Below are 15,428 nucleotides of genomic sequence, written 5' to 3'. Positions count from 1 at the left end.
ATTGCTGACTGGCATTGCTGTAGCAATCATCGCGTAGCAATTTGTCAGCCCAGTAAGTTTATTTTGGCAGATAGTCCAGCTGGCTTTAATGAAAAGAAAAACGAGCTGAGGTGGCGGAATTTGGCTATTGACTCAACAAACATGTGGAAAATGAAGGACAAGTGGGTGATGATTGGGATTTCCAATTAGGGTAAACTTTGGTACCCTAATTGGGGTGCAAAAAGAGAAAAAAAGAGGAAATAGAGGGGAGGCTGGCTGCACTTGAATAGGAGTACGAAAAACTTACAGCAGAAAAAAAAAGTTTCTAAGTACAAAGAAGGAAGAGAGTACAAAGAAGAAGAAGATTGAGAAGAAGGAGAAGAAGGCAACATTCAAAGAAGGATTTGAGCTCAACACTCATCTCTCTTGCTCTCCACTTCGTTTTGTATCATTTTCTTCTCTTTAAGCTTTTCTTTAACTTCATGAACAATACATTTTCTGGTTTTGAGTTTCTAATTTCAGCTATGAACTAAACTTTTTGAGATTTGGGTGGTTATAAACCCTTGTATGGACTAGTGTTTTGGCTTTGCAATGATGAAGTAATCTTGTCTTTGTTCAATTAGATGTGATGAAATGTTGAATGAATGTTAATTCTTGGCCATTTTTAACATTTAGCAAGCTAGATCTTACTTGGAAAAGCAAGACCTAGTTGAACTCCTCTAATTGATGCATGATTTTTACCTTTTCTTTTAGGTATTAATTAGTAGTGAAATAGGAATATTTTGCTACCATGTATAACTAAGGATTTGATGCTTTATTGGGCTATTTGTGATCTAAACTGATGTAGGAATGCATTGTGAGATTATGAATGGTTATTCGCAAGTTTTGGAAAAAGCTTGCTGGTTTTTGTTGAAATTTGTTAACTCTGCCAGGATTGCTGATTCATTGCTGGGTCATTGCTGTATCAACTGGGACATGCAAGTGGAAATTAATCACCCAAGTCTAATTCCCAAATCTGAAATTACCACCATTTTAATCACTTTTAGTTTCTTATTTTTAGTTTATTTAGTTTAAAAAAATTAGTTCTCAAGTTTAGATTCAAGGCTATAAATTTTTCTTGTGAATTGATGTGTGATTTTATTTTATTTTTATTTGAAATTCTTGGAATTACTTTTAGTTGATTTAACATTATTTAGTAAAAAGTCCCTGTGGAGACGAACTTTGATTACTTATCATTGTATTACTTGTTTGTGATTGTGTACACTTGCGCAATTATAAAGCAATATAATTTTCACAACAAATGCCTAGCTTCTAACAAAGATATTTGATAAACCTCCACTCACTTTTGTTTACGCTAGGAAATGGTATAGAAAGCCTAAGGATGGGGGCAGTAGAGGATAACTCCTCAGGGTAATTTCTGCTATGTGGGGTTTGTTTGGGTATAGCTGAGGTGTATTATAAACCTCTGGAGTCAAGCTATAAATAAGAATGAATTTCCTTTAGTGGGTTTTGTCAAGTATTTTGTAATAGCAAAGAGGAGAGTACAAGCCCTCGAATACCTGAGGATTTCATCAATATAATTTTTTTTTTTCACTTTTCTTCTCTTCATTTCACAATTATTTTACTGGTTTGACTAATTTGATAGGATAATCCTATCAATATTACCTTGCAGTCCATTTAAAGCTTTGGTAAAAATATTTTCTAATTGTTCTCCAGTCTTCACAAACAAAATGACAGTTAATGTCAATGTATTTTGTTTGCTCATGGAACAAGTGATTTGAGGCAATATGAATGGTGACTTAATTATTACACACTACAATTTTACTAGAAATGAAGTCATAAATTATACTTTGGTCAAAATAAATCAACACTATCTCACACACAAATTGTGTAATAAAGTAGTTCATGTGATTTTGTTTCTTTCCAAGATAAAAAGCTTTGCAAACATCATACATATGAGATAGATTGTCTTTTACAGAAAATAAAAATTCCAAGCAATCCATTAGTTCTTTGACCAATTTACAATAATTGATCAAACTAATTACCTCATTATCAATAGAATTTCAAATTTGAAGAAGCAAGCAAGCATTCTCTCGTAGTTACATTTTTCTTGAATCATCTTGTTCTTTAGGAGGATCATCAACCAAGTGATCATCTTTGTCAATACTTAGATAAATTCGAATCGTCTTACTCCATTTCAAATAATTCGAACCAATCAATTTATGGTTTGTAATTTCAGACATCACAGGAACCACATCAAAAACAACCACTGGTGTTGGATTTGATTTGTCTCTACCATAACCTCAAAAGAAAATATCGGAAGAGACAAGATATAAACGAACAACAAACAAGAAGTAAAGAACACCCAAATAAAAAGAAGGGAGAAATACCAAACCACAACCTGAGACAAATGCGACTAGGACTAAAGGGGTCGAAAACGAACCAGAGACTAATTACCACCCGAAAAACCGTCGGACGTGCCTACACACGTCGTCGCGTGGGATGGGTGGTAGCAACAACGGGCGGTGCGTGAGGTACACGCGCAAGGGACCCAACGATCGGACTTCGGGGGTTTGTAGATTAGTGGCTGGGTAATCAATCTGAGTGGGTGGTGATAACAAAGACTTACTTCAACTAGGGTTTTCAAGAAAAGGAATCCTAAGGACAAAGAAGAACAAAGCCTTAAACCGAAACCCAATTTTTTGAGATGAACTAAGTCCTAATTTTTGAACTCTAATCTCAAACCAGCTCTGACACCATGTTGTAATGTAAAAACAACTTGATTTGATTTTCAAGTTGAAATAAGATGTTACAAAAACAACACAAAAAAAACTTCCAATATATAACATGAAAACAACTTAATGATTCTTTGTAGATATTGTGTAGTTTTGTTTTTATTGTTTTAAACCAAAACAATATCAATTGATGAATAAATAATTATAGATTTTTCAATATTCAACATCTTCGGGGATTTGCTTTTGGTTATTTTCTTGTTGGTTTATGGTTGTTTGCGCTGTCAAAGTCATAGTATCAACCAAAATAACATCTTTTAAAACAAATCCCCCCTTAAAGCAGATAAAAGTTTTTTAATTGTTGTTGTTGTGTTGTTGTCAGGTTGTTGCACATGTGAGTATACTGTGTGATTGTCACTTTCTGTCATTATCACATTGTTGCACTCCATTGTTTGGGTAGCTTCCAAAAAAGATTGTATAAAACAACAGACTTTTGTCATCCTTAATTTAGAGTGGTTGCCTAAGAAGCAACTAATATTTTGAAGTATGGTAAATAAAATATGTTCATGTTAAAATAATATTTTTTGAAACTGATTCCCTCCTTGGAGCAGATTAAAGTTATTTAGTTGTTGTGTTGTTGTCAGGTTGTTGCACATCTGAGTGTACTGAGTGATTGTCACTTTCTGTCATTATCACATTGTTGCACACCATTGTTTGGGTAGTTACCAAAAAGGATTGTGTTTCTATCTTGTTGAATGTGTTCACATACAATGGATACTGTGTGAAATCAGTTTCATTGGTTAATAACTTTATGTAAAACAACAGACTTTTGTCATCCTTGATTTGGAGTGGTTGGCAGCCTTCCTTCAGTTGGTATTTCAGTTGTATTTGAGTTGTTTTATGGTTTCATTTTAGTTTCTCCATCATTATATGCACTAGTTTAGCAAAAGTGCAATCTCTTGATATTAATTCTTCACTTAATTTGTAATCAACATAGTGGTTGTTGTCATCCCAATGATCATTGCTCTGTACTAAATTTTATAAGGGTTTCATGCCTGAAACTAGTGTATTAATTTTTTTATATTGTTAAGCAACCAGTTTAATACATGAGAACAACATATAAACAACTATATATGACAGTAATCAGTAAATGACCTTAAATGAATTACTATTTTTTAAAATTTAAATTATTTGCACCAATTTATTCAGATCAACTAATTTTCAGTATGAATTTGCTTTAAAATAATTCAAAACTACTAAGTTACAACCTGATTACAAAAAAAAAAAAACATTTAAAATATTGGTACCTTGTATGTTTATTTGTCAAATTCTTCCGAATTGTTTTTAATTTTTCGTTGAAAATTTAGGAAAAGTTAATCATACTGTTAAAAATAATTATTTCTTTATTTCATTATTTATTGTTCTAAATAATAAAGTTATATTCGTCATTATTTTATTATTATTATTATTGTGTTATTCATACATTTGTTATTTCACGATCATGGACAACAACAAAAAGAAAACATAAAAACAACATAATTTTATTTTGAAATTTCAACACAAACTCAATATTCTCATTATACTACCTAAAAAAAACAATTTACATGGTTATCATTCTAGATTTACAAAAAACACTGAAAAACAATAACAATATATTAACTAAAACAACTAATATATGTGAATCAACTCAATAACGTTAATAATAATAGATTAAAAAACAATTAAATCAAACACAATTAATAATATCAGATTTGTTATTTTTCTAAAAAGAAAAAAGAAAATAAAGAAAAACCCAATTTTTTTTGAGTAAATGTTCATGGGCATCTCCTCTCAGTTGTTGATCCTCTTTCGTTGGCTTTTCATAGAGATCTCTGATCGTTGGTCGCGCTGCCATAACTGAATATCAAATCAAAATTTCTTACCGGCGTTAATGGTGATCGACAAAAAGCTTTCCGCCGGCGTTCATGGTATTCGACAAAAACTTCTACATTTTTGATGGTGTTGTTTGGAGAATACGTCGATTATGGAGGAGATCTAAGATTTTCTAGAGGTGATTCATATTCATATTGATTTCAAATCTAAAATTTTTGGAATAAACTATTTTGAGAAAGTCTCATGTAGAGACCGTATTTTTGAAAAGAGAAAGTTTACTTTTCTATTTTTGTTTATTTGCACCTAGAGATAAAAAAGTAAAGTTTAAATGTAATAAATGTATAATAGAAAAAACCCCTTTTTTTTTATTATTATTTTGTGTGTTTTGTTTTTTTTTTTTTTTTAAATTATCCCTATAATAAATCAATTATAAGTTTATAAATTAAAGTTACAAAATATGTTTAAAGGTATATTAAAGTTATTTATATTTCTATAAATACTTTTTATCACCAAAACATAAATTGATATATGAAACTAGATTTTATAATATACAACTCTCTAATTTATTTTTGGTTAAGAAGTTAATATTTCTGTATATGTATTAAGCTATAGTTTCACATTTTCTCTAAATCCAAAACATTATATCCCAAAACCTAAACAAAGTTTAACAGTTCTTTGTATCTTTTTGTATTACTCTTCAGAAAGTTATATCCCAAAACCTAAACATTGTATCTTTTTATATTATTCAAGGAAGCTATATATATATATACTTCTTGCCTGCTAGAGCACCCGACACCATTTCTACGTCGACCACATTAATTTCTCCAAGGTAGGTGCATCTTCATATCCCACTTATTTTTTAACTATATATATATATGTGTGTTTTGGGTACAATAAGATATCTGTTTTTTTTAATGTACATTTCGGTTAGATGAGTATATATTTCACTAAATAAAGTTTTTTTTTTTTATGAATTAATGTATTCATTGCTCGAAAAAACTCACTTTTACAACCTAAAAGCACCATAAAATGCCTTAATTTTATCTATACAACATTATTTACAATAGTTGGAACCAATCTCTATCTTTTTGCTTTACTTTTTTTGGCATTGCAAACATTATTCTATTTTTAACAGCCCATTTAATCTGCTTCACAATCTCAGCACTCTGCTGCCTGTTCGAGTTCCAAAACAAGTCATTTCTAGCCCTCCAAATCGAATAGACAAGAGTTGCAACAGTAGCCATTTTAACATTCTTTAGAAACTTGGAATTATTTGACTTCCTAATCCATTTCAGGAGCCCTTGCAGAGAATCCAAATTCACCTGCCAATTTAACCAATCTTTCAGTTGTTTCAAGCAGTCAAGTGAAGTCTCACACTTGAAGAATAAGTGATCCACAATCTCTTTGTCATTGCTGCATAAAATGCAATCAGGAGAGTCTATGATTTTGTATTTGAAAAGCCTTTCACGAGTCTTCAACCTGTTTTGAACAGCAAGCCATGTCAAGAAACTATGCTTAGGTGAATTTAGTCTGCACCAGACCTCATTACACCAAGCAACTCTGTCATTTTCAGTGCCAAACCAGCAGTATCCCACATTAATTTTGTATTCAGTAACAGAGTACATTGCTGGCTGCTGCACTTGCTTGCTAAATTTTATCTTTAATCTCCACCATTTTCCTCCAATACCAGTTGTTGGTTATGGGAGCTTTATACTCCCACCAGTCATGTTGTTTGAGGTACACACAATGCACCTACTTAACCCACAAGTTATCTTTTTTATTAGCCACAACCCACATATGTTTAGCCATTGCTGCAATGTTCGATGTAGCAATATTCATAAGTCCAAGGCCACCAGCTTTTTTTGAAGTACACATTTTCTACCAGGATACCCTACCACCCCCTATCATTTTGTCCTTGCCTGTCCATAGAAAACTTCTACAAACAACTTCAATTTCTTTTATGACTTTTTTTGGTAGTATCATCGTTTGGCTCCAATAAATGTGGATAGTAGAAAAGAAACTAAAATCAAACCTTATATCGAAGACCAACTCCATCTTGATCATTTTTTTAGCATCATCTTGAGGAATTTTTTCATGGGCAGCCACCTTTGATTTCTTCTTTGGAAGAGCTCACCCACGTTTCGACAATGGAGGAGCAAAATCAGAGTCATCCTCCTCAACAACAGGTCGTTTACTCTTGTTTCTATTAGCTAAAGATTTCAACTCCATTTTAGAATTTTTTTTTTTGAACAGGGGAAGGAGTTGATGAAGGATGAGTTACAACCATATTTATATATAGATTAAGAGAAAAATAAAAAGAGGGAAAACGGTTAATGAGAGTTGAAAAAAAAATTGAAGAACAAAAAGAAGAGGAAAAAATGGAGTTGGGATTGTGGAGAGGAAAGTGTTCAGCTATGGAGGTTACTATTTTTTTAAAAAAAAAACTGAAAAGAAATGGAAAATAAAAAGAAAAAGAAGAGAAAAAGGAGAGAAATGATGTATAGAGTGATTGATGTGACGTGTCAAAAAAGTTGAATTGTGTGTGCATGTGGTAACATAGTAATAAAATATAGAACATGAGTAAAAAAGTTGGTTTAGCCGTGTATAGGTATTTATGTAATAAAGTTATCATTTTAAATTTTTGGTGTAAAAATTTCTAATTTCAATAGAACCATTATAATTTTCTTAAACTAATGATGTCGATATTGGCTAGAGCTTAGAAGGTTCTTAAACTTGTCCACATATATCAAAACTTCATTTTATTATATGAACTCAATAATATTAAAATCAACCACTTAATTTACCAGTTATTTGTTAAGAAATGAAGTGATGATTATTATACTTTAATAGAAATATATTATATATTGTTGGAAATTATTTTACCAGGATCTTAGATCTACTTACAAGTATGTTGTTTAAACACCCTAAATATGAACTTTCTAAAACGATAAATTAAACACATATAAAGTTAAGAAAACCTTACATTGATGCAGCGGAATTAATGTCTCCTTCCACTCAGATCTCTAACCCTTGTATCCTTTCTGTAGCAGAGTATAATCAAGATCTGAGCCCGAATGTCCTTCTTCTTCAAGTTTGATCCTTCACAGTCTTCCAATCTATGATTGGGTTACTGCTTGCTGTGTGTGGGCACTTACTCTTTCACTAGAGTCACGAAAGATGAAGGGAAAAGAGAGAGGGATTTCGGCCAGGTATAGAAAGTTGGGAAGGCTCAGTTTTTCTGAAGAGAGAAATTTCTGTCAGAAAAGGTTATTGAAAACTTGTGTTTTGACTGAGCCATCACTTTCTATTTATAGGCAACTACTAGGTTTAGGTTAGAAATTATTTGGCATTAAAATAATGAAAATATTAATTTGAAAAACCTATTTAAGTGGCCGGCCATGGTGTGTTATTGGGCCTCACTTAATTTTGCAGTTTTATCAAATTTTATCTCTATTTTCTCAAAAACGCCAATTTTTCAATTCTAACCTTTTAAATGCCAAAACTAATTATTTAATAACTAAAATAGATTATTAAATAATATTGTCATTTAATTTAATTATTAATTAGACATATAAAGTCCATTAATAAATAAATAAACCTAGAAACTCTTTTCTTTACAATTTCACCCATGCTTAGTGAAAATTCATAAAATTAGACATAGTCTAACTTTAGAATTATAATTGATCAGTCACGAATCAATTAATGAGTCTTACAAGCAGAATGTTCTCAACTAGAATGGGGACCATGGATCTATATGCTGAGCTTCCAATAAGTGAACCAAATTTACCAAGTAAATTCCTACTTATTAATTCTTCGTTGAATCCACTCTTAGAACTTAGAATTGCACTCTCAGACTTATATAGAGCATATTGTATGTTCCACGATATCAATATACTATCTCATTTAACCATTGTTATAATCTTATTGTGATTTAAAGATCCTCTATATAGATGATCTACATCGAGATGGGATTTCTTTACCGTTCTCACCCCTCAATGTATTTTGCCCCTTAAAACACTTAGCTACCTGTAAATGGTGTTTAGTGATCTAATAATTAGTCAGTTAAACAAGAGCTCATCCATTTACTTCTATTTGCTAAGCTCGAAGGGAATCATCACTTGACTTCTATACACCAGTAGAAGCTATAGATTCCATATTTATGTTCAGCACTCCCACTCAATCATACTATCATGTTCCTAAAATATACGTATCACCCTGACCCAAAAGTAGGCTTAACTAATAAATCAAAGAACATGAATAGCACTCCTGAGTTGAGCCCAAGCATATCAGGATTTAGATTCTTTTAATCTTAAGATCAACTACTGATATTGACTTGGAAAGATATGTATAACGGTAAGTTTGTAATATCTTAACTTAGTTGCAATATCGGTCCAGTCTAATGTATACTCCATACATTCGAAACTAGTATACTTTACTAATGTCCTGGAAAGAACATAACACTTACTCCAAGTGTAAGTATACATCATCGCTGATTATCACATTAGTGTAAATCCAATAACACTGATGAAACAGGGACCAAAACTTTTGATTCATATGATCACAACCACATTCCACTGTGTTGACGATACTGTAATTGTGAATAAACATATGATCTGGATTTAACTGATTTTGTGTGTATGAATGTAATAAACATATCAAACATATTAAACCATTAGCATGTAAAATTCATGCAAACATCAATCACTTCAAATTTCTTATATTGATAACTAATGAGATTGTAAAGAGTTTTATTTAGGGCATAAAACCCAACAAACTCTCACTTGCACTAATATAAAACAAACTGTGCAAATAGGTCAATCTGATGTCTTGATCTTCAGATCAAGTGTAGTATATTTGAATCCACCCAAACTTCTGGAAACTAGTTCATAAATACACATATGAAACATCCTTTACTATATGCTTTACTTATCAAGGGATACTGAAATCTTTACTGTTTTAAAAGTACATCTGAATTAACAGAAGACATATCTCTCATATTTTAAAATATGTAATTGAGATAATACAGTGTAGACTTTTCTTCAGTGATATAACTTTCTGGTATTTTCGAATAGACCAAGTTACAATTCTTCTCTGGTAGAGCTTGAATTATTATTCAATAATTCCTCCACCCCCAAAGTTAGCACCATCTCATAGAAATCGAAATTAGATGGTGAGATACAAGGACAACTGATACACAGTTCCTTAATATCTAACATATAGATCACTTTCATAAATCTTTCTTGAATATCTTCTAATGTTCCTTATTTGATTACATCTCAGATAGCTCCCACTCAATAGCAGATGTCTGGTTAAATAATACTTTTAACCTCTGATTGTTTGGAGAGTTACCTAGTTGTGACTTTTGTATTAGTCTGAAACTTTAAGTCAAGACTAAGTCATCAACATAGCAGACTAGTATTTGAAGTGAAAAATACATGCCAGAGATAAAGTAATCAAAATTAAGATACCATAAAATTTTATGAGGATTAAGAATTCTTGGTTCAAGTCATTCGAATGGACTGAACTAGAGTTCTTTATCTTATTCTCATAATTCTGATAAGCTATTCCTATCCATGTGAATGGTTAGATTTGCTTTTCAGTAGTGTTCTTAAGTACCTATCACAATTATCAACCTAATAAAGATGGGTATAGAACTTTAAAATTCTCCCACTCAATTAAGGTAGTGTGAAACTTTAACAAAGAACTTTCAAAGGTATCGAACTTTTACTTACAACAGTAAAATCGAAATGGAACATACAATCAAGATTAAGAATTTATATTGATAACAGCTAACTCATTATATTACTTCCATGTTTAAAGAAGATATGTGTTACATAGGGAATTGTGGAATGGACTCCACCCCTAAGAATATACATATAGGGTACTATGGATAACCTCCATCCCTAAGTATATAGAGATTATGATCCACCACTAAAAGGTTGTAAAGATCATGATTCTCTTAGTGTGATAGAGTTTATGTGGAGTTGAATACTATCCAGAGTTCATTAGATATAAAAGATCGTTGAACTGCATAATTTTCTTAACTTTTCTCCACCCCTATCAGATCAAAAGATCCTTTTATTAAACAAATTCTTAATAATTGTATGAGAATTAACAATTATTAATAAACATAGAAATAATTTCTAGTGTTTATTTAATATAACTCGATGAAGAGTTGTAAATATTATAGAATTTGCATCAATAATAAAAACACTTACACATACAAACATATAAATATAATGTGGTAATAATTGATGAAGATAAATTAAATGAAGCTCAATCTCATAATTTGCAATGGTGATTTCGAAAATAAAACTTTATTAATAATAAAAAAAATATTGCAACAATATGAGTGAAACGGGGATAAATATCCCTAACTAAAATTTGAAATCCAAATTGTCTTTAAACTAAAACAATTAATTCAAAAAATTGAAGAGCTTCATCTTCATCTGGACGATTTCACCCTTGGTCCAGCTTTCTAATCCAACTCAATTGAGTTTAAGTAGCTTGGCTTATAAGAAGAAGAAAACAAATAAACAAAGTTAGTCCAGAATCATAAATCCAATTGGATAATAATTCACTAAAACTCTTAAAGTTTATAAATGGAAATACCTTGTTTCTTTGCAAGAAGTTTAGGACACTGGGGTTTCCAATGACCTTTCTCATTGCAGTAGAAACACTTTCCTTTAAGTGTAGCATCACCAGAAGGAACATCCTTTTTATTCTTCATGGCTTTAGTTCGCTTCTTGGTGTTGTTCCACTTCTTCTTCGATTTGGGCTTTGAAGCAGAGGCAACATTTGCTTCAGGTTTTATCGTCCCATTACCATTCCCAGGATTGTGAGGTTTACTCCCTTTCTTCTTGGGTCCTCCAATCAAATTTTCATAAGTTTGAAGGTCATTGACTAATTCATGAAAGTCAATTTCCTTCTTATTCATGACATAATTTGATGTGTATGGTAGAAATGCTGGAGGCAGGCTATTCAAGATAAGACTAACTTGAGTAGCACTGTCCATTTCAGCACCATGATCCTGGGCTTCTTGGAAATAACTAGACATGAGGAGAACATGGTCACACACGTTTTGATGAGGTTCCATCCGTGCATTAATGTACTTCTTAGTCGCGTCAAAGCGTGACTGAAGCGATGCCTTACCGAATAGCTCATTTAACTTCGTCATAACTTCAGCAGCCTTCTCAGTTTTAGAAAACCGAGTTTTGAGGGTGTCAACCATGCTAGAAAGCATAAAGTATAGAGCTTTGTCATTTGCTTTCTGCCAACGCTCATACTTTTCTTTCACAGCTTTGGATGCATTATCCCCAGGCACTTCAGGTGACGGCTCAGTTAAAACAAACAAGGCACTTTCTCCTATGAGAGCAATATTAATGTTCTCATTCCATTTATTAAAGTTAGATTTATTCAGCTTATTTTCAGTCAACAATGATAATATGGGATTCATTTTGACAAAACAGAATACTACAAAATAATAGAAATCAACAAATAGAAATTAATAATGGTTTAACACACAAAATCAATTCAGAAATTATAAGCACATAGCAAGTAGGAATGATATGAGAAAATACTTAAAAAATTCAATCCTAAATAATTTCCAAGGTTTTCAACAAGGCGATATCGGTTGTCCCGTTTAGGCGAGAGTCAAAGCTACCATCCATTGAATAGAGTTGTCAGCTCATCTAAAATGTTAAACATTCTAGCAACCTTTTATTCGATCAAGATCAGAATCCAGCGTTGTCCCGTTTAGGCGAGAGTCAAGGCTATTCTATCTCATGAGCTTCTACCATTGTTTCGCAATTTGCAAGTCAAATATGGCCGCCACAATTAGGGTGATCTATACCATATAAAACACTTACAAACCACTTATCATGCGAGATTAAACGGTGCGAAATTGCTAATGAACGTTCCTCCATTAGGGAGGATTACTCACTAAAACAAACGCGGTGTAAAACCCATAATGGAGATCGAATATCTTAATAATAATAAAGCTCATTATTTAAAATGTATTTTCTTTATTATTCTAATAAATAAATCTCATTAAATTCTAAATTTAGAATTGAAATTCAAAAATAAGAATTTAATATAATATTTATAAAATTATACTTAGATGGTGATTGAAATAAAATTAATTATTTCCATCTTAGTAATAATCTTAAATATAAATATTAAGGAAATTAATTTAAGTTGAATTAAATAAATAATTAGCAACTTAAAAATTTCCTTTGAGAATATATTTATTGGGTTCGAAAATTTAAAGTATATAAAAATACAATTTTCGAAAATAATAAAATAGAAAAGAAAGACTTCAAGCAAAAATATCACCTATCTAGATTTTCTTTTGACTAGTTAATTCAATTTCTAATAATATATATATTTTAAATTCATTTATTTTAAATTAATCAATTAAATGAAAAAATCATTGATTGTAGTTGGTCCAAGAATTAATTAAAATAAATAATTGATTTACAACTCAATCTATTTTTCAAAATAAAAAATTCGAAAATATTACATAAATAAAATGCAAATTTCAAAATTGATTAATAAAATAAAGAAAAAATATATATATTGAAAATTATTTAAATTTAATTTGAAAAATTAAATTTCAACCTAAAAAAAATAATTTTCTATTTAATTAAGTGTCATGAAAAATCAATAAATATTTAAGTATCATGATGAAAATCAACTTAGATATTTAGATTCTTCAAGTTAATTAAATGTATTAAATTCAAGAAATAATAATTAAGTGTAGAGAAGGCTTAATTATTTATTTCTAGTTTAATACTAGGAAAAATATACTTAATAAAATTGTACCAAAATTAATTATTTAAATAATTAATTTCACAAAGTATAATTTTCCTATTTAAATATTAGAAATAATAAGTAGTCTAGAAATTACTATCTAGAAAATATCTTATTTGACTAAGTATCTTTTCAAAAATTTGAAAAATATCTAATTTAAGTTATATAGAAAAAATCTAAAACTTAAATAATTTCAAATTTAGATTTAATTAAATATCAAAAATTAAGTTGTAACCACTTAATTTGAAGATATCTTTTTAAAGTTAATATTTGAAAAGATATTAACTTGAAAAATATCTTAAGAATCTTTAATAACTAATGCCTAAGATTCCTCAACTTGATTTAAAATTTAAATCAAATATTCAAATTTAAGTTAGATAAGAAAAATCAGTTGATACAACTAATTTATAACTTAAATAGGAATATTTAATTAAATAAGCTCCAGAAAGAATCTTAGTTAGTTAAAATTCTATATTTAATTAAATACAAGAAAAATACAAATAGTTTGTCTAGAAATAATATCTAAACTAAAAGTGTTTTTCTTAAAATTAACTTTAAAATATTAAAATGAAAATAAATTTTCATATATTTTAAAAGTTAATTATGTTGCTAATTCAATTTTATTAGGTCAAACTAATATAATTAACCTAGTACATTTATTCAAATCAGGCAAATGGGCCTTCAGAATTGGGGTAGTTCATGTGAGGGGGTGCTGAGTTCAGTATGTCGTACCCACTTCTATGACTCCCAACTCTCACACAAGGCCCAAAAGAGAGGAATTTAACCTTAAAATGAATAACTGTTATTAATTGAATAGGTCCAATAACTAAATGGACCTAAATAAAATCTATCATGGTGTGACATTTTATTTAGCAACAACCTATATGCATCTATATAATAAAATAAACATATAGGCTCACACAGACACACTTTGGATGGATCCTATCATGTTGCTAGGTCATACACAGATGAAAGAAGATTGTAAAATTTACCTGTTACAAGTTATTAACTTGACCAAGGGAGCCATTAGATCATTAGATCTGGCAAAAAGTAACCATAGCTATTTGCAATCAAGTAATAATAGATTTTGAAAAACTTACACACAAGTTTAAACCATATATTCCTGCAACAAGGTTAGCTGGATAGTTGGAAGTAGGATTTATTTAATTTTAAATAAATAATTTCGAAAAATAAATAATTAAAAAAAATATTTATTTAATTTCGAAAATAAAATAAAAATAAATTTAAATTTCGAAATTATTTTTTTTTTTAAAAAAAATATTTAAAATTAAACCTACTATTTTGAAAAATTAGGTTTCAACCAACCTAAATATCATTTCAAAATTTGCTAACTACTTTTAAAAATTAAATGTTATTTTAAAAATAAAAATTAAATAAAAATTAGAAAAGATAAATGAAATATCTTTTCAGATTTTAAATTTAATTTAAATAAATAAAATAACAAAATTTAAAAGTTAGCAAAATATTTTACATCTATTTAAAATTACATGATTATAAATATCTTATTTTAAATTTAAATAAGGTCAAAATATCTAAAAAAGATTTAATTTTAAAAAAAAATATATATAAAATCTGACCTTAAATTTTAAAAATAAGATAAGATATAATCAAATTTAAAAATAAGATAGATTTTTAAGCAAGAAGATAGATACTAATTCTATTCAAATTCAAATTACAATAATATCTTGAATTAAATTTAAAAAATATTAAATTAATTCAAAATGATAATTAGAATTGAATAAGGAATAGTAATAATATACATACAAAACTATACAAAAAATCAGAAGTTAATTCCATGAAAAAGCATATTGTGAACTGTACGGACAGTTTTGCGATCGCAGGAAAATTTCAGCACAGACCCGATTTTTTCAAATCTTCAAAAATTCATAACTAATTCAAATAAAATCGAAATTGAGTTCTGTAAAAGGCTAACTTGCTTAATTTTTTCCATACTATCCAATAAAAATAATTCCAGAAACAAAATCAAAATTATTTTTAACGAAAATTTACAAA

At 29.5% G+C, this 15,428-nt stretch overlaps 1 protein-coding gene across 1 annotated transcript; it reads right to left on the bottom strand.

Moving 5' to 3' along the window:
- Positions 1-5,641: 5,641 nt before the first annotated feature.
- Positions 5,642-6,812, bottom strand: LOC115710752 (uncharacterized). The gene is made up of 2 exons (XM_030639105.2): positions 6,718-6,812; positions 5,642-6,143 (listed from the first exon to the last, which is right to left on the bottom strand). Exons 1-2 carry the CDS (start codon positions 6,810-6,812, stop codon positions 5,642-5,644), a joined length of 597 nt encoding a protein of 198 aa, XP_030494965.2.
- Between the last annotated feature and the right edge of the window lie 8,616 nt (positions 6,813-15,428).

The sequence above is a fragment of the Cannabis sativa genome, chromosome 3 (assembly GCF_029168945.1).
Source record: "Cannabis sativa cultivar Pink pepper isolate KNU-18-1 chromosome 3, ASM2916894v1, whole genome shotgun sequence".
In the NCBI taxonomy this organism is placed as follows: Eukaryota; Viridiplantae; Streptophyta; class Magnoliopsida; order Rosales; family Cannabaceae; genus Cannabis; species Cannabis sativa.
Note: the sequence above shows the minus strand (reverse complement) of the source record. Positions and strands in the feature narration are given on the sequence as shown.